This window comes from Triplophysa rosa, linkage group LG14, assembly GCF_024868665.1.
Source record: "Triplophysa rosa linkage group LG14, Trosa_1v2, whole genome shotgun sequence".
In the NCBI taxonomy this organism is placed as follows: domain Eukaryota; kingdom Metazoa; phylum Chordata; class Actinopteri; order Cypriniformes; family Nemacheilidae; genus Triplophysa; species Triplophysa rosa.
In genome coordinates, this window is record NC_079903.1 from 7883214 (window position 1) to 7910298 (window position 27085).

General features: G+C 38.3%; 1 protein-coding gene across 5 annotated transcripts in view; it reads left to right on the forward strand.

Annotated features, from left to right (window-relative positions):
* Positions 1–263: 263 nt before the first annotated feature.
* Positions 264–27085, forward strand: part of cadm2b (cell adhesion molecule 2b) — a 208298-nt gene continuing 181476 nt past the window's right edge. For 2 of the 5 annotated variants that reach the window (XM_057350953.1, XM_057350954.1), the window contains exon 1: positions 264–599. In XM_057350953.1, the coding sequence (XP_057206936.1) occupies positions 539–599 (61 nt within the window). In that variant the 5' untranslated portion in view covers positions 264–538. The remainder of the gene's footprint in view (positions 600–27085) is intronic. The other 3 variants (XM_057350957.1, XM_057350951.1, XM_057350952.1) reach the window with 3 other exon arrangements.

The window sequence follows — 27085 nt, forward strand, 5'->3', positions numbered from 1 at the left end:
ACGTTTAAGGCAAAATTTGGCCACACTTACATTACTTAACGCAACACATGCCAAATGCTTTTATGGCGCTTCCTGCTATTTTTGTTGTTTTTGCAGTAAATTTTAACTAATTGATAAAGTAACACAGTTTGAACACTAAAGTGTAACACCAAAAGTTTTTATCCCGCCCAGACCAAAAGTGAAGAGCATTAATATGAGCTGGTGTTTTGAACGTCTTTACTATTGCCAAGGCGTCTCCATGTGTCAGTCTGAAGTGGGCGGGACCCGCGTCTGCTGCGGCGCTCTGGAGAGGCAGAGACTCAGTCAGGCGCTGAAGTGGCACTTTATCAGTAGTGTCAGTGCGGGCAGCATCTCTCCTCAGCCCGGCTACAGCAAACAACAGATCCTCCGGATCGGGACAGGACATTCAGTTTTGCTCCATCCTGCGGAGTCCATCCATGCGACCCGAGCCCGCGTGAAAGCGCACGATCCACCTGGATACGCCAGCATCAGCACCACACTGTTCAGAGAACGCGGACGCACGCATAGCCACGAGAATATGATGCTCCAACAGCGCTTGCTTTTCGTGCTCTGCAGCTTCTGTGGGATTGTCATTAAAGGTAAGAGCCCTGAGATGTGTCCACGGTGCGATGCCCTCTGGGCGTGGTGGGAGTTGGCAGAGAGAACGCATGCCAGTGTGATTTAAAGACCCGTGCTTAAGTGCGTCAGGGATGATCTGTCATAAGTAGCCCGTGTTTGTAACAGGTATATTGTGGCATGACAACGCAGATTTGAGTTCACTGCACATGAGAGAGCGCATTCTTTCACATGTCTGATCAGGTGCGTGGGAAGTTGTTTGTATAGTTGCGGAACCACAGATGCTTTCTCCATTTATTGTTAAGGATTTCCTTTAGCCTATAAAATGATGAACTTAGATCCTGCTCGTTTCTGGCTATCACCCGGGTCTGTATGGTTAAGTCAGTGATCCTGTGCGCCAACAATAATCATTACCGAACACTTACGCGGAGTTTTGTTCAGTGTGATTTGATGTTCCTTGCGATTTGTGAGTACGCGAAACAAGCGGAACTTGCATGGTTTTGGATGCGTAATTGTGTAGGTGCTTTAATAGAGACTATTTTAATGGGCCAACTGGTTTAAGTCCGACATATAAGCATGGCAGAAAAGCGCTCGTATCGTATCCGACTCGGGTATTTGCAGGATTCTACATCTTGGGGTCGTCGTAGCATAATATGTTCTAGTGTGCAAGTGCAGCGGAGAGCATCACGTTTGAACAGCATGCTATATTATGCATGCATTTACCGTATGGAGAAATATAAGAGTCGCAGACTATTTAAAAGAGTAAAATACTGAATGCACGAACGTAAGAAAAGAGAGAGAAGCACGTGGCGTGAAATGCTGGTGGTCTGACTGCAGCGAGCCGGTGCGCGCTGCTGTCCCACTTTAAGTGTCTCAGAATCCCGCAGGCGGATGCGCGCCGCCGTGCCCCACGGTGCAGTGTCAAAACTTGTCTGTCTTTAAATCAGACTAATAAATACGCGTTTGTATTTTTCACAATACAATATGGTTGTGTGCGTATGACATAATAAACCTTAGGAACCACGTGAATTTAGGTTACTGTTTGCTGAACTACGACTCGAAATCCTGTCCTTCCATATATCTAAAACAGTCTGGCCGGTGCTCTAAGAGTTATTATTATTATATTACAACACATTCATATTGACATACATTCATTATGTTATATGTTGGCATAGAGTTCCTGTAGCTCCTGTCACTATAGGGTATTGGTCATGGGTGTGATTCCCAGGAGACAAGCATATTAATAAAATGTAAACTTTATATGTGAGTTGCTTTGGAGAATAGTGTCTGCCAGCTGCATAAATGTGAATATATACAATATATTAATATTGACTATATTAATGTTTAACAATACTCTGGTCACCCATATTCCAAAGACATGAAAAGACAAGACATGCTTAATGTCAAGTTGTAAAAGTGTACGTGTGTGTCTGTAAGTGCCCTGTGATGGACTGGCCATGATGTTTCCTGAATGTGTCTTAAGATGCTGGGATAAGTTCCAGCTCAGGTTTTAATGTAAAGGAACAAAGATGGTTTTAAACAAATACAGCCCATTATTGTTATCATATACATCATAGTATATATATTATACATGTGAAAGCATTGCTGTAGCTAATGTGGGCAGTGTCAACACCAAGGTCATGGGTTGGATTCCCAGACAATGCAGAAACTGATCAAATGTAAACCATGAATGCAGCACAGGTTGCTTTGGATAAAAGTGTCTGTCAGATGTATATGTCAAAGCGGTTTCTACAGTTCAGTCTCCTTGAGTTTAGCAGACTGTTATATAAGAGAGTTAAGTGCTAGCGCTTTGTTACTTGATGAATACAGTACACAAATGTGTTAACTGCTGGCCGTTTTTATGCCCTGTGCTATTCCAGAAGCATCGCACCGCTGGCTGCGTGGCACACCAAACTCACCCAGAAAGGTCACTGCGAAATGCATTTTAATAATTCATGTCCCCAAAAAATACAGCTTTCTGTCAGAAACCCAGCCATAAGCAAGTTGCCAGTTTTCTCTGCACCAGCTTGATCTTTATCCCCTTTTAATCTGAGACCCAATAGCAATGTGTTGCAGCTCAGTGTGAATGCCCACAGTGAAGAACAGACGGCGCTTTTATTGAAACATTTGTGGATGGAGTGACTTGTTCGGTTGATGCAGTCATTTGATCATGGAAAGATGTCTCAACCCTGATAAGAAGTGACAAATCAATTGAAGCTGAACTGTTGACTCACAGTCATGCAGGGAGGATCTTCTGTGACACCATTCTATATAACAACGTTTGATTTGCTGAACTTCAATTTGAGTCGAATTGTGCATATTTAACAGCATTGTGGGGAGAGCAACACAATCTCACAGGAATTTGTACGTATTTTTCAAGATGGCTAATTTCGTATGAATTCGTACGATTTTGTTCGTACGTTTTAGTTTGGTTTGCTTTTGCGCCAGTGACGTTAGGTTTAGGGGTGGGGTTAGGGGAGGGGCTTCAGTATTACAATTTTTATTACGTTTTTGTGCGATTCACAAAGTGCCACGTCGCATAATAGCTACAAATTCTCGTGAGATCACGTTGAGAAAGAGGGAATTAGAGCAGAACTCAATGACAGAATTAAACCTGCGCGTGTCACACAAGCACCAGGGATCGACGTGTCTGGAGCGATTGCACAAACCACTAGACCACAAAGCAGTGTTGAAGTCAAGGCCAGCTCGTTCGAGTTTTAGTATGTTGTGTCCAAGTTAAGTCAAGTCTGAGTCAACATAAGGTTTGGTCTGAGACAAAAGAAACCTTCAAGAACAAACAGTATATGAGCCTAAATAGTATATTGTATATTAAACCTGATCTCATAGGAATTCGTAACTATTTTACGAGGTGGCTAATTCGTATAAATTCATAGTAGTGGATTGTACAAAAACGTACGATTACTAGAACAAAGCAAGACTTAAGCCTCCCCTTCCCCCACCCGTAACATCACTTGCGCGAAAGTAAATCGTTCTAAAATGTACGAATGAGATTGTACAAATTCATACGAATTAGCCAAAATTAGCCACCTTGTAAAATAGTTATGTTTTTGCCGCGAGATTGTGTTGGTATAGTATGTACTTTATGAGATTGGCGCTGATGTTATTGAATTTTCTTGAAGATTTGTATAAGTTTTGTCTCAGACACGACCTTATGTGGATACAGACTTGACTCAGACACAACATCAGACTCGGACTTGAATTAGCTGGTCTAGATTACAACACTGTCACAAAGTGAATAGATGTTTTTTATATATAATAGAATACATGTACATGTGCAAAGTGATGAACTTTATTTTCATCTTTATATTTCATTACCAAGGTTGTCGGTTTGATTCTCTGGGAGTGACATTAAAATTTGTGGAGAAAAATATAATTGTGCCGAAATATTAATGTTATATTTCATTACAAATTTTTTTTTTATAAATGATAACATGAACCAAATAATGGAAAAAGTATGCAATTTGAGTACATAATCGATTGGAACCTCTATACCTTTACAATGCTAAAATAATAAAATGAAATGAAAATAAATATATGAATGTTACTGGCTATTCAGAATTTCTGTTAGCAAAATAAACATGACCAAAGATTTCCAAAGCCCTCATACATTATGTTACTAGATTCTAACCCGAAAACAATAACGGATTACCAACATGACATAGTGCATATGGGTAGTTGACATATAAACCGCTCATGTGTCACGTGTGACATAGTAAAGATTTATGGTCATTGTTTTTTCTTAATTTTTTCTATGCAATTTTATATTAAAAATATAAATATTAATAATATAAAATAATGTATTATTAACAGTTTGTTTTCTAAATTTTGTCACACCCTAGGACACATAGTACGGTTTATTTGTCAACTACACATATTTATTGATAAACAAACATATAAAGTTGATCTACTGTATAGATCAATAAAAATAACATAAAAAAGTTAAAGGGATACTTCACATAAAAATGAAAATTCATTTACTCACCTTCGAGTTGTTACAAATCTGTATAAATGTCTTTGTTCTGATGAACACAGAGAAAGATATTTGGAAGAATGCCCATATCCAGACAGATTTTGCCCCCCGTTGACTACCATAGTAGGACATATTACTTCATATTTTTTTTTGTTCTGTTGAACACAAAAGAAGACATTTGGAAGAATGTAGGACAGCAAACAGTTCTGGGGCACTTTTGACTACCATTGTTTTTGTCCTACTATGGGAGTCAATGGGAGGCAAAATCTGTCTGGTTATAAGCATTCTTCCAAATATCTTTCTCTGTGTTCATCAGAAAAAAGAAATGTATACAGATTTGGAACAACTCGAAGGCGAGTAAATGATGACAGAATTTTCATTTTTGGGTGTAGTATCCCTTTAAAACATCAGTAGACTTTGTACTTGTGCTGACACGTACGAAGTGATGTTGCACATTGTTGTTTGTTGCGCAATGACAGGTATGTTCAAGTCAGATTACTATTCCAAAATGTGTAAATATCTAATAAAGAATAACTAAGTGACCCTAAACTTTTAAAAGGTTGTTTACTTGTTAGAAGTATACTGTAGGCAGAATGTTGTGTACATTGAGTTTAACATGACAACCTCAGAGTGCCGTTTATATCTCTGGCCTCTTTCGAGTCTGTAAAAATCTCTTAATTCACATATCAAAACACTGTTGCATTGTCTTAACAGCTATATAAAACACATAGTCTCCAATTACATCTGTGACCACACATTTAGGTCAGGACTTCTCTGCAGTTATATTCCCATTAGAGCGGCTTCTTTCCCACCTTAGTTAGCAATTCACAAAAAAGACATTTGTTCAGGATATAGCTGGATCTCTGCGAATGTGCCATACAAATTGGGCCTAGGGGACTAAAAGCCCTGAAACATCTTGCGGCTTGCTCGCCCCAGGGTCTGGCTAAATGTGTGGATAGATCCTCTGTCAGCTGAGCGTTTAAGGTAGTGTGACGGGCGCTGAAGTGCAGCATTAGCGTATCACAGCATTTGGACGTGCGAGCCGTGACGGGCAGAACGCTTTCTTCTTCCGCTTAAAGATGCTCTCTACACACCGAGCAGGGTTAGCTTATCCTAGCAGAATGGGCTGTAAACTGAGTGCTGGCCATGGAGCTACGCTGCGTACCGCCGCATATCAGTAATCCAGTAAAGGAAAGCAGGCTGTGTGCGGACAGGATGCTGAATGACAGATCTACATCTGCACAGATGAGTCAGAGGAAAATTGAGGAGAAATATGCGTGATGTGAGATATACCTGCCATGCGGGAGCAGGGGTCAGATTGACAGCTATTGTTTTATTAGCTTATTAGGAAAATGCATATTTTGTAGTTGAACATGATTTCCTTTTCACAAAGAACTTGATCTACAGATACAGCTCTCATATCCAAAACTATAGGCTTGCATCTAGTACTGTGTGTGTGTGATCAAGGTATATCAACATGTAATGTAAATATCATTTTAATTGGTTATTTTTTATTATTTGGGTAAATAAAATAATTTACAATGACTTTGGGTCATGGTGGTCTCAGACTTCCCAACCCTAGCTACATTTTAAAGTTAAGCGCCCTCATAGCACGCGACTCTTCCATGATATCACAACATAAAATAACGTTTCACAGTCACGATCAATCAAAATGTGAATTGACTTATTTTCAATATGTTTACTTTTTACATGGTTCCTTGACCACTATTTTACAATATTCAAAATTTGTATATATTTTATATTTGAAGACTTTGTTTCCAAAATGAGATAACTCTGTTTTAAATTTTTTTCGAAAATCCTGTTTTTTATTATGTTGTCATGTTTTTATTGTGTTTTATTGTGTTAGCTGTATTTTCTTGAGTTATTATGGCTTAAATCAAAACAAACCAACTGCAGTTTGATTGATATTAATTGGAATGCACAATAAAAAAAACATGATTTTTTATGTTTTTAAAAGCTGAGTTGTCTCATTTTGGAAATAAACTCTTCATTTATGTATTTGGCAGTTGCTTTGGATAAGCGACGTACACCGTGTCCACACCAGACAAGATGCCACGTCTGACATTTAAAAAAAAGAAATGTTTCTAATATAAATCCATTGCGTATACTTTTCCGCTGCCATCCTTGTTTCAAAACGTTGACAGTCAGCATTTTTGATCATTTTCCAAAACTTAAGTGGCCCCCGCAATTTTCTTTGAATATATGAACACAGAACAAGAGAAAGAACAATTCTATCTTCATTTGTTCTCTTGATCCTTTCTTGAATATGTTTATTTTTTATTTTTTAAAGGACATTTTCAAAACATTTCAAACAACATTTTAAAGAAAAAGCTGCTAATTGTGTTTTTGTCAGCGATTTCGTCCGGATCGCATTCATAATGATAATGAAAACATACATAAAAAGCCATAAATGGCTGGAAAACATTGTGTCTTAAATGACGTAAAAGTCTGTCAATGGCAGGAAAAGCATTAAAATGCTTCCTTAAACAAACTCAGATGTTAGGAAAAACTTCACTTTTATTGACATTCTTAGAACGAATGAATCACATTAACAGCAATTTTTCTTTTAAGTAATTGTAATAATTTCATCAGACAGAACTCATTTATCATTTCTATTCTACTCTTCTCATTCATAACAATCACAAAAACAAACACTTCCCTCTTATCTCTGTGCTTTATTTTATGTGCAAATCTTTGCTTGTGCCTCTTACCCGACACGTGGGGTCAATGCTGGTGTTTTATTAACTGCGAATCGAACCTGTTACTGTTTTTTTCTGTGAAATGATTTAACCGCCATTCACTTTAGCCCAGACAAGCGTCTGGCAGGCCGCTGTAAAGCCTTCAGGTCAGGTGAATTACTTCATTACCTTTTGTAATTGCACGGGCTCCGGTACAGATGTGTCGGATGCAGATTTCATGAGGGTTCTGCTTATTGGCTCAATGTTGCTGATTAATGGAGATCGTGGTGTAATTCGGTTTGTCTAGTCCTAACTACAGCCATTACAGCTCGACATGGCAGATGTCGTTATGACATGTTTGTTCCCGCTGGCTGTAATGAGGTTGCTCTGAGCGGATTCAAATGTAAGTGCTATTAAAATAGTGCGGTCATGAAAGACTTCTGGAATGAAAGAACAGATATTCCACACTTGAGAAGGCCGTAATAACTCTACTGATAAATGGTGCTGTGACATGCACAATTAATAAGATCACCTTTGGGCAAACAGACATGGTAATTAGCTTCTGGAGGAGATCCGTTGGCCACAGAACAGACGGAAACCGAGATAAAGATTGTATTCAAAATTTTGACGTTTAATATAACTCCTCCTACATACTTTCTGAGCGGAGATAATGGGAAAGTTGAGATATTAGTAACTTTTCTACTCGCTTCTGAAGCTTTCCACTTCTTTTAGACTTTACCGTTTGTTTTCTGCAGTCGTCTTATTAAGGTTGGTTGTTGACAGAAAAGTTTTATTGTTAAAAATAAACTGTCAATCAAACTTTCTTACGGCCTTATGTTATGTTGTGCTTGTTACTAAATGTTCATTTGAATTATTTTGGAGATTTTACCTCAGCTCTTTCAACTGTAACACAACTTGACTGCCTTTAGTGCTTGAATTTATTTTGCCTGAACAAAAGCAAGCAGCGTAATTAGATGCGCTTAAAATAAAAATGTATATTTCCAATAAAACATTACGCATTATTGTGTGCTCCGTATTTAGTGCTGTATTATAACTGAAATTATTCAGACTTTCTCTGTGCCACAAACTGCACCAAAGAGAATTGAAAAAAATGAAGATCGTTTCAACACAGGATACGTAATGTGTAATATGTTTTCCAGTGTCGGACAGGGAACATTTTGGAAACAATTCACTCTGATCTCACATAAATTCATATTTTACGAATAGAACTGGGAATGGAATCATTTATGTAATCATACAGTATAGTTAAAATAAAATGTATAATTCCTCTGACATGCTGATATCTCTTTAAAAGCCTTTAATTAAATTAAGGGCTCTTAATTAAACCATATTTGTATTATCGTAACCATATATTTGTAGTAAAGCACAGTAACCACAAACTTACCATAGTTGCTACACTTATTATGTATATATTTTTGCAAACCATTCTTTAAGCAGACTAAATGACCATGCAGGTTGATGTCTAAATGTTTTACTTCATTTTTTAACTTGGAATCGATAAGCGATTTATCTAACTCAATTTACGAGGTTTTACGGTTGACATCGCACCAATACTTTCAATTAGGCCATCTGAAAACGTTGTTTTTCAAGATTTTTATTTGTCAAATACACAGTAATATACACACTGTAACCCAGTATGAAATGTTATTAGCAAATAACAGTCACAAATTCCCTTGAGATCAGCCTGAATTGTTTCCCAAATTTTCCCTGTCTACAATGAAAAACGCATATCTTCTCATTAACTTTAAGACAATTGAGTATTTTAACTTAAAAATCCATCACCTTTAAGTTTCATTCTATTGATATTTTCCAACACAGGGTGATGTGGAATTTGTTCATCTACACTTGCGAGCACTGCGGCTGCAAGAGTCTGCTGTGCTCAAGCAGACACACTGTCAGCGATGGCTTGTTTTGGAGTCTTTTGCCGCTTGTGTTGGATGTAATATGTGTGTGAGAATGAAGCAGAGGGTTCATCTCATCGTCTGTCTGCAGGCCTGACCTTTAAACACACTCTCTCACCCCTCTATACTCTTAAAAGAATGTCCTGGCTCTGCCTGTGGATGAGAACCACACAATGAATCTCATTTACTTTCAGCAACACCAAGATGCTTGGCTTTTTCTGTCCGCCGCCTGGCTGTAAAAGCCGCGCCTGCTGTTTGACCAGACAGTATGTGTATGTGTGATTCACCTCTAATATAAAACAGGTTTTATTTACTCTGGTTTTAATTAACATGTGTATGATTAGCCTATATCACACATCAAATTAGCTAAAACAACACTGGGTCTCATTCACCTATAACTGCAAAATGGCTTATATGCAAATGTCGGTTTCTTAATTTCTTAATAGACAGATTTAACAGATACAGATTACTGTAACCTCCCTTTAAGGATAACACATTTTGTCCTTAACTGAACACAATGCGTGTTGTTTTAACACAACCGTTTTAAAGTGTGTATATACAGTATCACTTAAAGGTCTAAGCCTCTAGAATATACATTTGAGCAGTTTATTACAATGGAAATTCTGTAGAAAAAGTTATTGGCCTATAATAACTTTATCATAATTACTGGAAATAATCAGTACTATATTTTTTTTACTATTAATATAAAATAAATAATTACTATTTAAGTGATTTTGGGGGGGGCCAGTAACAATCTGCCAAGTGTTTCCTTTCATAAGAGATCGACTTTTGGTCTATATTTTAAAGAATTCATGAATTATAAACTATTTGCATTCTGCATTGTCATGTGTATTCTCAGTACATTTAGTGGCAAAAGCCTTATGCATAAATTACTCAATTCTACAAAAACAGCTTTATCAGATTTTACAGATAAAACGAAAATTAAATAAAAGTTTAAAAATAATACGGAAATGTATTCGAATGGATTTTAATGAGCTGTCAATGTTTTACAATTCATCGGCTGACAAAAACGCTCATAACAATATCATTCCTCTGCACCTTTACCATTATACTTGTCATGTGGGATGCTCTATACGTTGAACATTTCTAAAGAAAAACTTTGTTTATTCTTATCTTTATCATCCATGGAGTGAACGAATCAAAACTACATTCTCAAAACAGTAAACCTCAAGACTATCATTTGTCAATCATTTGCTCTGAGAGACTCATAAGAGATGGAATGTGTTACGTCAAAACATCAATCAAAGCGGAGGAACATGATGAGGGTAATCAGAAATGTGCGGTAATATCAGCGATGCCAGTGAGCAAACATAATGGTGGCAGATGGAAATAACAGCAACCCAAATTGAAAGCGTAATCAAAGATTAAACAGGCAAAGGCGAGTGGCGATTTAATAAGTGCTTATTGCTGTGATACAGGCGTGGAGATGTGCAATAATTGATTTCTGTCCTTAATTTCATTTGAGGAGACAATTGAATCTAATCTAGAGAAGGAGGGGGCCTGTGGCAAAACATCTGCTCTGTGAATGGAGCAGACCTCATAACACAGAAACAATCTGAGCAGAGTCCAGAGACAAGGCTGTCCGGAGGATGGTGTGTATTTGGAAAGCAGGCCTGTGAATAATTCATTATGGATATTTACAGCAAAATGTGTTTAGAATGTCATAGTCTGTCATACGGTTTGGACACTACCTGTGATAAACAGGTACGGTGCGCATTCAAACGTGCCCTTTTTATTGACAGACCGCCACATCATTCACACCTGCAGAGGAAAATCTGTCCTTCTCTGCCTCTCACTCAGAAGTGAGACATAACACTCGCCAACTTTCTCCAAAGTGAAGGTGAGCAAGGCGCAGACTTCAGCTGTTGCATGTTTATGCCCCGGTATCGATTTGATCTTTAAAACGGTTCCCACGGGTGAGCGAGACAGGAGGAGGAAGGCTGAATATGGGCAGATTTGCAATGAAGGCGGTTGGAGGTGGGACGGCGAGGTTGGGTTTGGGGAGGGATAAAAGCGCAGCAACTCCCCGTCCTGGTAAAGGCAGATCAGGTATCAGACGAGAGCTGCATATTGATTGCGTTGTGGGCGAAGTCCAGAGCGTCCGGGAGAGAGTTACTGAAGAAATTACTTAAAAGCTGGAACGATTTTAGAGTTAGAAGAGGAGTGAGTTTATGTGAAATTAATAAGACTTATTGTCATCACTATTAATCACCCATTCAATGACGCTTTGACTCGGAGTGGCAAAGTACCTGCAACATGTGAGAAGTGCCGCTACGCAAGAAAACGTAATACTGTCCGTCTGTGGGCGGTCCAAAAGAGGAGAGGCAGGGCAAAGAGGTGTGAACAGGTTTGAAGGACAAGCAATGGTTGGATGACAACCCGTTTCTTCGCTAAACAAAAAGCAATGGGTAATAAAGCGCTTGGAGCACTTTCAATGACAGATGATCAAATCATCTTAAACATATCGGTTTATTTAAAGTTAGATATGAACCTGTAATGATAAAGACCAGCACAGACTCCTGTGAAGTTTCTTCTTCTTCTTCCTGCTGCTTCAAACTTTTCCAGCTCCCACTCATCGCCTCATCTCACACGTTTGTTGAGTTTGGCCGTTTAGTCATCTCTAAGGTTTATGTTTATGCAAAACTCTGACATTCTCTGAACATCACTGTGTTAACAGTACGTGGTTACTTATATATTTTATCCGCACTTCAACTCATTATCTATGGCCTGTGTGTTAGACTTGACTGTGACATTTTATGTTTTCTCACATAGTTTAATTAAACTGCGGTCAGAATGTGGGTTGAGTGTATGTGAGCTCCTACATATGCGTGGGTTGAAGATATTACAAATTAGGTTTCATAACAAGTCACTAATAGAACCAATCAGAGGCCCTTTTTCATTATAACAAGTTCGTCGTCTTCACCTTTGCCAAGTGGGAAGACAACTTGCAAATTCAATCTCTTTGGCGTCTCCATTGTCTATAAAGTTTAATTGTAGAGAGCTTTCACAATACTCAAAGTTTAAAAGCAGCTTTGAAGGAAATCGGACTGTTTTGTCGCACATGTTCCTGTTCACTTTGTTGGAATGCTTAAAGGAACAGTTCACCTTAAAATAAAAACATGTTGTTTAAAACTTGTATATCACTCTTTCTTATGTGAAACACAAAAGAAGATATTTTGAGAAATGTCTCAGTAGTTTTGTGTCCATACAATGGAAGTCAATCGGGGTCAGTGATGTTTGATTACCAACGTTCTTCAAAAAAACGTATTTAGTGTTCTGCAAAAGAAAAAGTCACACAGGTTTTGAATGACATGAGGGTGAATGAGTGATGAAAGAATTGTCAATTTTGGGTGAACTGTCCACTTAAAGGCGGGGTGTCCGATTTCTCTTAGCCGTTGTTGATGTTCAAATCACCAAAACAGACACACCCCTACCCCCATCTTTCGCTTTCGTCAGCGCTCGGCTCGACTAATGTCCATCCTTACTGCTGATTGGCTACAAGGTTGTTTTGGTACTCGGCCCGACTTTGTCTAAACAAGCGTCTTTCGGAAATCGAACACCCCGCCTTTAAGGGAGAATTCAAGATGGGAGCGGTTGTGTTCTGGCTATGTCACGTGAACAAGAAGTCATTGTTAATAGATTAACTAAGTATATTTTTGTTAGCCAATGTTGAGAACAAAATGATATATTAAGCATTGACAATAATGGTTAAAGTACTTTGAAATCATACCCAACTGGTTGCTGTGGTGCATGTAGATGCAGTCTCATTGCTGTTTTACTGGTAAAGGTTGAAGTAGGCAGCATCCAGAGAATATCCCTTGCTGTCCGACTAATAGCGGTTTGTACTTCAATTCCATCATAGTAAACTTAAGTGATGCAGACAGTGATCATCGGCACAACCCTCTCTGTCGGGTTGGCACAGGCAGCAGGAATTCAGGATTTGGCACACAGCAGTGGAGTGGATCATCGAGCCAGACTAAAGATGGATCTGTCCGGCTCTGGTGTCCTCAGGATAAATCCAGAGAATGAGACAAGGGAATGAAATGAAATAATATTAGCCTAGATGCCTCATCACTGCATCACTATGAGTTGAAAGATGAATTAGGTGTATGCTTTGCTCAGTAGTGTAGATCTGAATCAAAGTGATAGTTCACCCAAAACTGAAAAATCTGTGATCGTTTACTCACCCTCTTATCATTTCAAACCTGTATGACTTTTTTCCAGCGAAACACCAAAGAAGACATTTTGAAGAATGTTGGCAACCGAACTGCGGCTGCACCCATTCACTTTCATTGTATGGACAAAAAACCAATGCAAGTCAATGGGTGCTGTCGCTGTTTGGTTAACAACATTACTTAAAATATCCTCTTTTGTATTCTGCAGAAGAGAGAAAGTCATGCAGGTTTGAAATGACAAGAGGGTAAATAAATGACAGAATTTTCTTTTTTGGGTGAACTGTCTCTTTAAGAGAGTGTGTCTAAATCGTGAACAATGAAGGAAGGGTATTCCAAAATGTAGGAGATTAAAAAAGTTATTTTTCAGATTTTCGCATTCTCGGTATACTATCAACAGGCCAGAGCTATGGGAATACGGCGAACGTGATGGGTTGTAGTGCAATAGAAAGTAACTTTAGTACTTAAGAGCGAGACCATTGAAAGCATTGCCAAATTGAGTGATTTCTACTAAAATGAGTTGAATTTTAAACGTTTGTGACAATAAGTTGTGACAGTAAAATCTGACAATGTTTTGGTTCTAGTTGGCACTCCCGCTGTTGCATTATGTATGAGCTTTATGTGAGAAACTGTAGTCAGATTTGCTAAATAAATAAAATTTACAGGTCTGTTGAAATACAAAGGTTTTCTCACATTTTAGGTATTTTAGGAGAAACATATAAGACAACGCTATATTTATTGTAAATAAAACAATTGAGATCTCTAGTCCGGTGTTTAAAAGTCTCCTAAGCGATTAAAAAGCAATAACATTTTCTTGTCAGCAAATCAACAAATTCGCCACCTCCCTAAAGGCTGTGTGGGGGTTATATTAGCAGGAACGTGTTTCAATTCATTTCTACGTATCAGTAAACATTACGTTTAAAGATACAGTAGAACCGTACACACACACATCCCCAAGACACATTTCAGCAGAGTAAGTGGAAAATCTGCCAACCCCGAGATAAACTGAAATGAAATATGGTCATGACAGAAGAGCCACTAGCACAGAGCAACAGTTCGGCTGTCACGCGCAATTATTGTGAGATCGCATTAAATGCATGTCTGTGCATGTCTGAGTGTACAAACCGACGCTTCGGCTCCTCTCCGCCGTCTTTTCCAGCGGTTGTTGAATGTGATATTGTGAGCGGAGATACACACAGTAATGTTGGGTAATGGTACGACGCTCTGTGCACCTGCTGGCTAATGACTCTCCGCTATGTGCTAGCCAACACTGAGATGATTACAGATTTAATCTCATCCAGCCTCTGTGTATGTGTTAGGCCATCCAGGCTTTCTGCTAAATTATCTCAGTTATCTGAACCTGTGCTTCTCCTAGATAATGACAAGATCTCTCTGTACATTGTTTGCCTGATAGAGAACTTGTTTCTCTTTTAATTTGTTAGCATTTTTTTACGAAATATTTTCTGAGGACTTCGCTAAACAGCTTCTAAAGTAAAGCTAAAGTAGCTTCTAGTAGTAAAGCAGCAATCCCAATTTTTGCATTCGTTGTACTGAATTCATACGGTATTCATTGTCTGTGATATATGAGCGTGAGCTGAACTTAATCCAGTAACTTCTTTTCAAATAAACAATACTATTAACAGGTGCAATAGATGCACGCAGCATGATAACGTACTTCTGCTAAAAGCTCAGCTGGCTAAGCCAATTACGCTCTCACGGCACTCAGGTAATTTGTCACCAAGCGATAACGATGTGTCTACAAAAAAAAGTTAACATTTTAGCAAACCGATATTTATAACCGATATTTGTGGATGTAGCTTGAAACGTATAGCTTGAAGCAAAATTCTCCTTTTTGGTTGTCGATGTGTGATGTAGAATTTGGATAATTTGACTCGAGCCGTTGACCGCAATGCGAGGTGCATCTTGAAGCGACGGAGGGAAAAACGTATGGACGCTGCGTTTGCCAGATGTAACTGAGCTAGCTGAGACAAAACGCAGAAGTGATCGTGAGTCTGTTCTTTCATAGCAAATTTCCCTCACAGCACAGTTTGCACGCACACAAAGACAGATACACTGCCATACATACGCTCCAGTTGTGTCAGTGTGTTTTATGTGATGCTAACTGGTTTTAGCCCTGAAAGCAACGAGCGGTGAAAATATGTTCTTGACCTTAATTAACAATATATGGAGTGACTTATCTATACAATGAGCTGAAACCATGGAAACAGAAGAGCAGGGCTATGAGGAACATTATAGCTGTTGAGTATCTCATACCGTGCTAGCGGCACCTGTTAGCGGCACGGTCAAAGTTAATCTCCGCAAGGAAGATAGTCAGTGGCGTAACTTTGTTTTGAAAAGTGGTGGGGACAAAGACGACACAAACAATACTTTAATAAATTGTTTCTGTAATAACTCGTTGGGAATATTCATGTGCGTCACAAACGCGAAAAATGTAGGTGACTCCTCCTGTAGATAACAGTATAAAAACTGCACCGCTTTATCGACGGATTCAGTGGTGTAACGTTAGTGCAAAGGACGCATGACAAATAATATTGACACTCCCGTGAAGCAGGTTCGAATCCGCTGAACTCACTATTCTAAAGTTTCACATCAGATATCAGATCTGCTTTCATTTGTTTTTAAACTATATCATGTTTTCATCAATATATAATTTAAAGCATGTTGTGCTTTATTATATGTAAGGATGGCTGTTGCCGTACGTACTTAAACGTATTAATTCGTGATAAAATAAAAACTACTGAAACAAATGTGTGTTTTCCCCATGTTAAAAATTTGGTGTTTGACACAGATTACCTGTCGGTGGGTCAAGGATTGAGACGTTTGGGAACCCCCTGCTAATAAGGACAAGCATTCAAGTATACAGGGGAAACAAATGGAAAAATAATATCTTTAAAAAATCTATTTTTAATTATTACTACGGGCATTGACTGATAGGCTACACATATACAGTACAACGAAATTTCTAAATTTTGTTTTGAACTCATGAAACTACAAAGTTGTGACTTTTTCCATTTGTTGGAGTTTTCTATCAAGTATCAAAATGTAATTAATCTTGCAATAGACGATAGCAACCACACGTCGAGAACAATAAGGACGAATATACTGTACAGCACCAAAGTGCAATTAAGCGCAAAATGTTTGATACATGTATGACTTGAACAGCCATTTTCAAATATTTTCATCATTTTATTAAAAATAAATACCTTTACAATCTGATATGTGATAGGGAAAAAGTTCAGCAAACAGCAGTCCCGAACCCACGACGACATGAAGGGTAACACATTCTTTACTCTCTACGCCACTGGAGCAGTCAATTTTTACACGTGCCTTTCTTACATTTTGTCTATTCCAATCTGAAACTGATGGGCGGAGTTAGTATAAATAGCCTCTGCTTACAAAGCGGGCTACTTGCACGGTAAATAGACACAATAGACAAAATTGACTTTGGCAAAAAGTGGTGGGCACATGTACCACCCGTCCACCCGCAAATTACGCCTACGAAGATAGTGGAACTGTGATGGCGTCTCCGACCAGCCGTCTTGACGGGGATGGGCAGCGTTTGGTAATTAGCATGTTTCTCATGGTTCTCAGGAGCCTGTGAGAAAGTTCGGACAAGCGAGGGTTGACCTGTCGAGAGGAAGGGGAAATGAGAATTTCGGGACTGGATTCCGGCAGAGTTTTATTCCCCGCTTCCACCAAATTTCTGTGGAGGCAACGGTTTAAGGGCTTAAGAGTTCACCTTTCCCTGGGATGAGTTCAGGGAAGTGTCAACAAAGATACATACAATGCACACTCACACACACACGGATCTCACCGGGGCAAGAGATATGCAGCAATAATAACATTGTGATGAAATATGGAGCCATGAAAAATAATAATAAACAGAAGTTAAATTTTTCTTTCACATATCACTGCTCTTCTGGAGTTTGAAGAAATATATCAATTTATTTTTGACCTGAATATACATGCTGTTGATTACAGCCAATAATAGTTTTGTTCACATTAGTTTCAATGCAAATGTATTTGAAATGTGTAATATGTAAACAGTTTAGGTTTAGCAGGCTAAAATGATGTCACCATCTCACACAAAATACAAATATATTGTACTGAGTAAATGGTAAACAATAATATATGTTGGCCAAATCAACCATTTATAAAGTTTTTGGTTTCACTTTTTTCTGTAAATATCATTTATTTCCTTATTGGGACATGTTGTCACAAAAGTTTAATGTACTGTATGTTAATGAGGTGTTCATTTTTATTTCTGACCAAATGATGTGAAAATGTTCAGTAGTTTTTTTCTTGGCACTACGGCTGGTGAGGGGAAAAACAATCCCATCAGTCTTAATTAACTCAATTAACATATTTATTTTACCTTTAATCAAATCTGCAAAATAAGGTCCATTGCACACATACACAAATCGGCTGCAAATTTTCTTTATTGTTTTCTCATATGAATAAATAGATAACCGTTGTAACCAGTGCAAAACCAGAATAATTTTTGCGGTAACTGAATGTGTCAGTTTGTCAGTGATTTGTCACACATTTGTGGCTTAGATCAGTGGTTCTCAAACTTTTTCGTTGTAAGGCCCCCTTTGTGTTAAGTGTATCGCTTTGTGGCCCCCCATATAAAGACGTATAATCTTAAACTTAGAATTTTAATTAAACCAAAAACATTCAGTTATACAATGCTGGAACCTCAATTCTTTCGGTTGGTGGTGTCATTTTTCTGATGTTTGATTGCATAAAATCTATGATAAATTTCTATATTTCATAAAATGCCACAACATCTGTGGCCCCCCTGGATCCATCTTGGGGCCCCCCCCAGGGGGCCTCGGTCCCCAGTTTGAGAACCACTGGCTTGGATTAAAGGTCCAGTGTATGAAATTTAGCGGGATATAGCGGTGAGGTTGCGAATTGCAACCAACGGCTCACTCCACCCCTCATTCTAAGGTAATAAAAACATAACGCTTCAATACTGTATGTAAGGTCTTTATTCACCTCTGAAGACATAGTATATTATATTGCATTTCTGTCAATAGATCCTCCAAAAAATTACACAAAGCACCTTTAAGTGCTGAAACATATATATATATATATATGCATTTATTTTTAAATAATATATTTTATACCCAAAATACTTTGCTTTTATATTATGACCTGCACGTATAGAGCTATTGATCATAATCATTTGTTTATGATCAATAGTGCTACCTTGCAGCTGTTATTGTGAGCTGCAAGGTAGCACATTTTTCCTAAAAAAGAAGCTCAATACAAAGACATTTGAACACACAAGCATCTCAATATACATCTCCTATACATTGCAAAAGTTCATTTTTAAGGTAATAGTATAGAAAAGCATAGAATGTTACATGTATGTGCTTGAGCACGAGTATCCAATAGTCAGATGTTTGACTTTGGCATGAAGTGTGGTCCATTTTCCACTTATTCTCAGCAAGAGAAATCGATGGTATTTACAGATATATTGCACAGCATTTTTGTAGTCAGACATTGCTTATGAACACGCATCATACGGTTAGTTATACCAGTCAAACCATTATAAACTAGCTAGGTGCTATAGCACATATTTTGTGACCTGCTGTGACTAAAACAGGCATACTTTCAAGAAACACAGTGTCTTTTTCTTTACCTCACCTTTTCCCAAACCTGCCGTTAGCCCTGCGGCAACGATGTCTTCTTTTGAATTTGCACATCTGAGTGTGTTTGAGATGGTCTCTTGCGATATTTTGATGTCATTTTAATCTCCCCGGAGCAGATGTGCGCAAACAAAACCCTGCTCTATGAGAGAAGAAGTGGGGAACGAGAGGGTTTGGTGACACTGCCGCAGAGAACCCCCCCACCCTTTAAGATACGGTGGAAGCAGAAAAGAGATGTGCCAGGTCTGCAGAGCTCCTATAATCTGCATGGATGGCTTTGCTGCATTTCAACAAACTCTTGGCCAAGACACACACTGACTCTTGAGTCTGTATTCCTGAGGTTACACTTTAGTGCTTTCTCTTCCCTGCGTTCTTCCTTCTCAGGCAGAACCAGTGGAAGTGAATCATCTGACAAAGGTCACTTTATTTTACGTCAACACAAAGCTGTCGTTTTTATAGTGGTTTTTCAAAAGCACTACAAAATGACTACAGTCACTCATTAAAGCAGCTCTATACAGTCTATTACATATATATATATATATATATATAAAGAGATAATATGGGGTTATTTTAATCTATTTTTAGGAGTCTTATAGGGTGCTATTAGCAGATTTCTGGGAATCATTATGTAAAAAGTATTTCATCACATATACTGTAGTAGAGGTCTTGTCACTTTCTGAAGTCTTTATCGCTTCATTTTTATAAGCTGGAAAATAATTTGAAAATGTACACTGTAAGAAATACAACTATCTTTGTGTATCTCATTAAACAATTTTCATTAAACAGATTAAAGGATTTTAAAGTTACCAGCATGCATTGAAAAAGTACATGGTGAAGTGTTTGCTGACTTTGTTTATGCAGTTGTTGTTTTTGTTAGTTATCTTTTGCATTTATATTTTTAAATTAGGCACTTTTATTTAGTTAGTTATTTATGTTTGTTTGTTCATTGTCACCACATGATTGAGATTTGTGTGTTAAGTGTTGAGCTCTAAGTGAATGACGCAGTGTTGCTCCTGTTGTGAATGTCACTTGAGCAATGTTTTGGTCTCCTTTTGGAATCACGTGACGCTCAAAAAATGTGATCTTCCATTGTCGCGACTCTCTCTCTCAACGGCTTGGACTACTTGGCACCAAATTTTTGCAATCTTCAAGGTCCCTTGTATGACATTTAGCGGCATATGTACATTATATTGCATTTCTGTCAATCGATCCTTCAAAAAATGACACACTGGACCTTTTAAAAGCTTGTTGTCTGAAACTTTTACGTTTTCTCAACCTCAGACATTGAAACATTGACATCAGTTGAATTCAGTAATTCTCCATGCAGAATAAAGTCATCAAGCCATTAATGAAGGGAAAATTAAAAGCTTTTACTTGGCGATTTGTTTTTCGTTCCCCATTGCTCCGAGCAAAATGGTTCCTATGGAGTGCTTTAGTGTGTAGCCTGTAAGCGCGCGCATGATGGCAATGCCAGTGAAGAACAGATGGAATGAGATCTCCTAAAGAGAAATCCCCCCTAAAGCAGCTGTTAACCGCCTTTGATCAGAATATTTCTGTAGCTCAACTGGTAGTGAATGGTGCTTGCCACACCAAAGTTGTGGCTTTGATTCTCAGGGAATATACTGGTAACATGTGTACATTAAATGCGTTGTAGGTCACTTTGAATGAAAGCATGTGCATAAAATCAGCCATGCATATTTCATCTAATAGGAGAGATCTTTATCGATGGATTGACTTGACAACAGAAGTCTTATTTGCTTTTTTATGATTCAAATCAAATATCAGTTGATGGTTTTGCGCAGTCAGGCACAACCTTTCTAAGGTGAGAAACCTCTAGAGGTGCCACAGTACATAACAGGATTTATTTGGATTTAGTAATTCCCATAATGCCCAAGTAAGTGTGAAATCTTCTTGGGGAATGCTCAGTTTCTGCATTCATGAGGTATGTATCATCGGATTTGTATGCAAACTTCTACAGGACAGCTTTGGTAGGCCACATCTGCTGTTATAATGCCATCTTTCAGGAAGAGATTTTTACAGAAAATACAAGGTTTTCTTTTGTGCAGGGTGCTGAAGTGTTAACCTGGCACAGCAGGGTCAATAACATCACAGTCAATGTTGCCTTACTGATAGGTGTGCAAACCTCAGTACTCATTTCTCTGAGAAACCTGAGAACTTTGCTGAAAACAGACTAATTACTTAGCTTGCTGTTACCAGCAGGGGGTTGTGGGAAATATATAGATGTGAATGCATTGAAAAGCCTTGTGTAGCGAGTGTATTATCTACTGTGCCACCTTCACCCTGAATATAAGCTGAGAGACAGCAGACTGTATCCTGCAAACTAAAGAATTAAATGTCAACCTCAATATATTTCAATGAGAAGTGAGAAACACTGCATCAAACTTCACTGGCCCGTAGTTTTACTTTTAAGTTGAGTTCCCAAATATGTTGGATGTGTAGATATCGCTAGCAATGCCTGAAAAATAATTTAGGAAATAAGTGACCCATACGGTCACATGGGTTGTTGGGACATTCACCTGTTGGGTGGAAGTAATTCGGCTCTGTTAATTTTCTGATGAAGGTGTTCGGATTCACAGCTTGTTACAGTCTCCAACTTTCCCTGCCAGCTCTGCCTTAATCTCTAGCCTGGCCAGCACTCTTGGGGTTTGTCTTTCATGACTTGAATTTATTTTTTTACCCATAAATAATTCAGTGTTTTGCATCGACTAAGTGCCATATGCTTAATACGCAAGACCTGAGACAACGGTGCTTCCTGCATGTTAATACTGCATCGACTTTCTCTTGTTAAGAGTTGCTCTTAAAGAGTCATCGCTGAAACTCAGTTTTTAAAGTGCACCTTAAATCTGCTATGTGCTTGGTGCTCTAAAAAGAGGATACAATGTTTGATATCAAATACTGTAGAAATAAAATATTAATGATATTGAATTTGGTCATGGCTTTCAAAAATGTTCATGCCAGAGGTAATTTCAGATAGGCCATACCTGTAAAACATATCATCATTTCAAATTAGGCTGCAAAATTTGGACAAATTGATTTGAAATATCTTCTTATGTTCTTCTCAGGCAAAGAAAAAAAAAATCAGAGTTATTCTGATTCTTATAACCAAAATCATTCACACAGAGACTTTATATTCAGTAAGGCTGTCAAAATATGAGATTAAATAGTATCATGGCAAAAGAATTCAAGAAAATTTTATAAAATAAAAAATAAATAAAGATAAAAAAATTATAAGATAAAATAAAATAAAAAATCAAACCAAATCAAATCAAATAAAAAGCATTTGGCTTTTAAAATAAAATTTACTTTACAACATAAAACACTATTTTGCTGCCCTAGGTTTTTAAGTAGTCAAATTGGCTTCACAAGTCATTTCAACCTACTATTTTAAAATTTGAGACATGGTTGAGTTGATGTAGCTTAAAAAACTTTTTAGTGAAAAATTGCTATACTTATTTTGATGAGTTGAAGTAATTAGACATTAACAAAATTTAAAATAGTAAGTTGAAATGACTTGTGCAACCAATTTGACCTTAAAAAGACAGCAAAGAATGTTTTACAGTGTAGAGTTTAAACATTGGTAAGAGCAAAAGTAAGGTCTGTTTGAATCCCTGCCCTGTGAACACAAGTTGTCTCTGTTTGCACCTGTTTCCTGCCCTCCATCCCTTTAACATACAACACACAGTCCCTCCGGTACCTGTGGTCTTGACCGTATGAACATGTTAGAGGTGGCAGCTTGTTGGACAGTGCTGGAAAGAGCTTCCAGGCTCCTGGCAGGAGGCTCCTTCACTGTCAGCTTTCTGTGGTGAGCAGCATTGTGGTTTGTCACGTCTCCTGCGTGGGGCTGATCCTTCAGCCATCTGTCCTTAGTCATCTCCAGCATGGCCTCGTCCACTTCTCTCTGTGACACACGCAGTAATTACAAACACCAGGCCGACGGAGGCCAGTGTGGGGCGCGGCATGGCGGCCATCTCCATCTACAGTGTCACGCGGGTTACCTACCAAGATTTAGCTGCAGGCATGAAGGAGATTTTATGATGAATACGACCCCTAAAGCTCGAGAAACTGAAGATGATGATTATGATGCAAGTTATTTCCTAACAGACAGTGTACAGTATTTAGTGGAGTGATTATCAAGTGATTTTTGCACACATTGACATTGGACATCAATGCAAGACCAAAAAGTCCCCCTGTAGTTGATTAAGGAGGGTCTATTGACAGAAATGCAATATAATATGTCCTCAGAAATGTACAAAGACCTTACATAATGAAGCGTTATGTTTTATTATCTTAGAATGAGATATTTCTATCTACATACACCGCGGGTCCGCTTGCATGGAGTTCGCCATGTTGTTTCTACAGTAGCCCTAAACGGACAAACTGCTCTACAGAGCGCGTTTCCTAAATACGTTATCTCCTTCATCTTTGTCCTGTGTCAGCCACCGTAGGGGGAGGGTTGGAGTGAGCCATTGGTTGCAATTCGCAACCTCCCCACTAGATGTCGCTAAAATTCTCTCACTGGTCTTTTAAAATAGAATTTAATTCAACTTAATTTTAAAAAATGTAATCTGGGTCACCTATTGCATTTTATTTAAAAGATGAGAAACTATTAAACCGTTACAATATTAAAACCCTCCCGTTTGTGCCAGGAGCATATTCCAACCTAGGGTGCTTCTCATTTCTTGTTTGTGCATCCTTGTTTCATTTCCTCGCATCTTAGCTCCAACCCCTCAGGATGCAAGGAAGGATGCAAGGAAAAGAATGCAGCATCACGTTTAGTTGACACAAAGTTTCTGTGCAGTCGACTGCTGTTGGTAGAGGTGCTCATTCAAAAACACTCCTACAGTATATGGTTATATGTTTTGGAGGATAGGTTGGAGGAGCAGTATGTAATTTCATTTACCGTGGGTTGGCTGGGTTGCTCTATAACCTGATGTTTGGGCCTGCTTGAGTAAGATATGTGAGGTGTTCAAATGGGAGCACTTGCATGAGGTCTTCCTCTGAGCCTGAGGCAAAATAAATCATGCAGCGGCAAATTCACACTCTTATTCTGATAAACACAATAGTTAAGAGCAATGACACATAGTGCTGAGCAAATATATTACATTTAACATAACTATTTTAAAGAAGTCACATCATGAAAAATCTAATTTTAAATAAAACATGATGGTGAAAGTTGGCCCTTTATCCACGCCCCGTTATTTCGCTCGCAGCCCACGTGACCCTGACACGCAGTGAAAGTGAACCCACACAAAACCCTTGAAATGAGCGTTTTCCCCAAACCCGTTAGCCATCACATTGAGGAGCTAAAAGTCTCATTAACATATTAAATGAAGTGTGACATATTTTGTAGTGGATGACTTGCTGTCTGTAATTATGCCCCTGAGTTACACACACAGTAGCAGAGGTGAGCTGCCCTTCAGCATTGACTAAAGGGAAGGTATGTCAACTAATGAGAAAGAGCTTGTCTATGACTCAAACAGATGGAACTGTTATGTGCCAACATTAATAAGTTACAGATAATTGCGGAGAGGGAAACAGTCAGAGAGAAAAGGGCAACTGTGGCAACAAAAAGAACGCAAGAAGGATATCTGATGACAAAACGGGACATTTTGAGCTAGGAAGGTGTAATATTCACTGAAGAACGTATTGAATTGCAATTAAACAATACAAAATATTAAATCCCTTTACTGCACATGCAAAAGAATGTACAGACATTTCAAAATTCCATTCCAAATTTTCATTAAATCACAATTTTTAGATCTACTGTTGTCATTTTAAACCTGTGTGATTTTTTTCATCTCAAGAAGTTATTTTGAAAAATGTTGGTAACAGAAAACCAATTTTTTTAACCACATCTTTTTGTGTTTTGCAGAAGAAAGAAAATCACACAGGTTTAAAATGACAGGGTGAGTAAATAATGACAGAATTATCATTTTGAAGGTGAACTATTCCTTTAATTTAGGATATAGACTGAAGCAAAAATGTGAATTAAAGGTTTAAAGGTGCCGTTTGTAAAAACCGCCTCTAGAGGGCGCACGATCAAAACAACAACAATGCCGTAGCTTGATGACGCTGTGAAGGAGCGTGGAATGATGGGATCTGTTGTCTTCAACTCCACCGCTGATGGCCATCAATCAGACGGGAACGAGAAATCATGTTAGCAGATGAGGTAAAGTATTATAATTGTTGCGAATAATTGTGGTCCATAACTAAGTGACTGCTCGAAACAAGTTAGTGGCTTGCTAGATGCTAGACACTACTTCCGCATTTGTCCACGACACTGTTGTCATGCGGTTTCTACGTCAGTAAAGGCGGTAACAAAGGGGAACGCGGATATGACGCCATTGACAGGCGACTGCACAGCCCCATGTCACTGTTTAGAATGGCGATTTTCTCATGATTTACAAGTAGTTGGAAACATCTGAGATATTGTAAGTACTCAGCTGAACAAAATATATAACACTAGCTTAGTGGTTTTTGGATATTTTACTGCAAAATTGTTACAAACTGTACCTTTAAATAGTGTTGAATTAACAATGTAACTGTTCTTACCATTCTAGGTAAAGGAAGTGAAAGTGAAGTATAGATAAGTATAGCTCTTAAATAGAATAGTTGAATAGCTGTCAAATAAAATGGCAATATGTTTCTTCCCTTGTTAAACACTGCCAGGCTCTTAGTTCCTTTACCATAGAACATGTAGCTATTCAGCTTTCATTAAAACGAGCCCACATGTATCCTTGAAATAAGCTTTGTACAATTAAATCCAATTAAACTGAACATCTCGTAATTGAAAGCTATTTGTACCGGTTACTTTATTGAGAACTGATACATTTCCCTGACAGTCAATAACCTGTAGTACCAAACCCAATGCATTATCGAATAAGTGTCTGTCCTCACTCTCTGCCTGCATTTTCTTGCATAACGTTACCTGTCAACACTCCCATTTTCGCCGGTAGTCTCCCGTTTTTCACACCCATCTGCCGCCATCCATCCATTTTGTTATTTCTCCCGTGACTCCAGTAGCCTATTTCAGTTTCTCCAGTGAACGCAATTGTGAACGGACCGACGGAGACCATGAACAGCCCCATGAATCTCGAAACCCAAAGCGTCTCCTGGATTTTAAATGTTGAAGTATGGTCTTCTTGCTTTTGGCACCGTGGTTAGAAAATCAGTACATAATATCCTGTTATCATCTGCTCATCTGCCACACTCTCTCTTTATTTATGTCTTTGTAATCCGCACTTTGTTTCTCATAGTACTTTGTACTGCGAGACGAAGTGGACTCGTGGACACACGTGGACACACGCCATCCTGGATTTTGGCGCTCGGTTGTACAGTGTCTCTGAATTGTCAAAACACCTCTCAAAATGCTTGCTACGGATGCGAATCGAACCCGGTCCGAATTTTTTAATGAAAATAATAAAAACATCGGAGGCAGTGTGTCAATGTGATTGACACAACGTGAGGTCGGATTTATTTTTTAATGTGCAAAAAATTCGGAAGCAAATTTCGGACTCTATGTGCAATTACCTTAAGCTTATAATATTAATTTCCAAGTCAAAATGTCGGGTATGTTTGTGCAAAAGTTACGGATTGCAGCTTTAAAGGAACAGTTTACCCCCCAAGATGTATTCTGTCATTATTTACTTACCCTCAAGTTGTATAGAATTCTTCAGAGAAAGATATCTGGAAGATTGCTTGTGACCAAACAGTTCTTGGTCACCATTGACTACCATGGTAGGAAAATGACAATGATAGTCAAAAGTGCATCAGAACTGTTTGCTTTCCTACATTCTTCTTTTTTGTTCATCAAAACAAAAAAATTATAAAGCAATTTTTCCTACTATGGTGGTCAGTGTCCAAAAACGACGTAAATGAAGACAGATTTTTTATTTTTGGGTGAACTGTTCCTTTAAGACAAAGGTAGAAGTAAACAGAGCATAAATTGTATTTATAGAAAGAAATTGTATTTCTCAAATATAATTCCTTCATCCTTTTAGTTTTG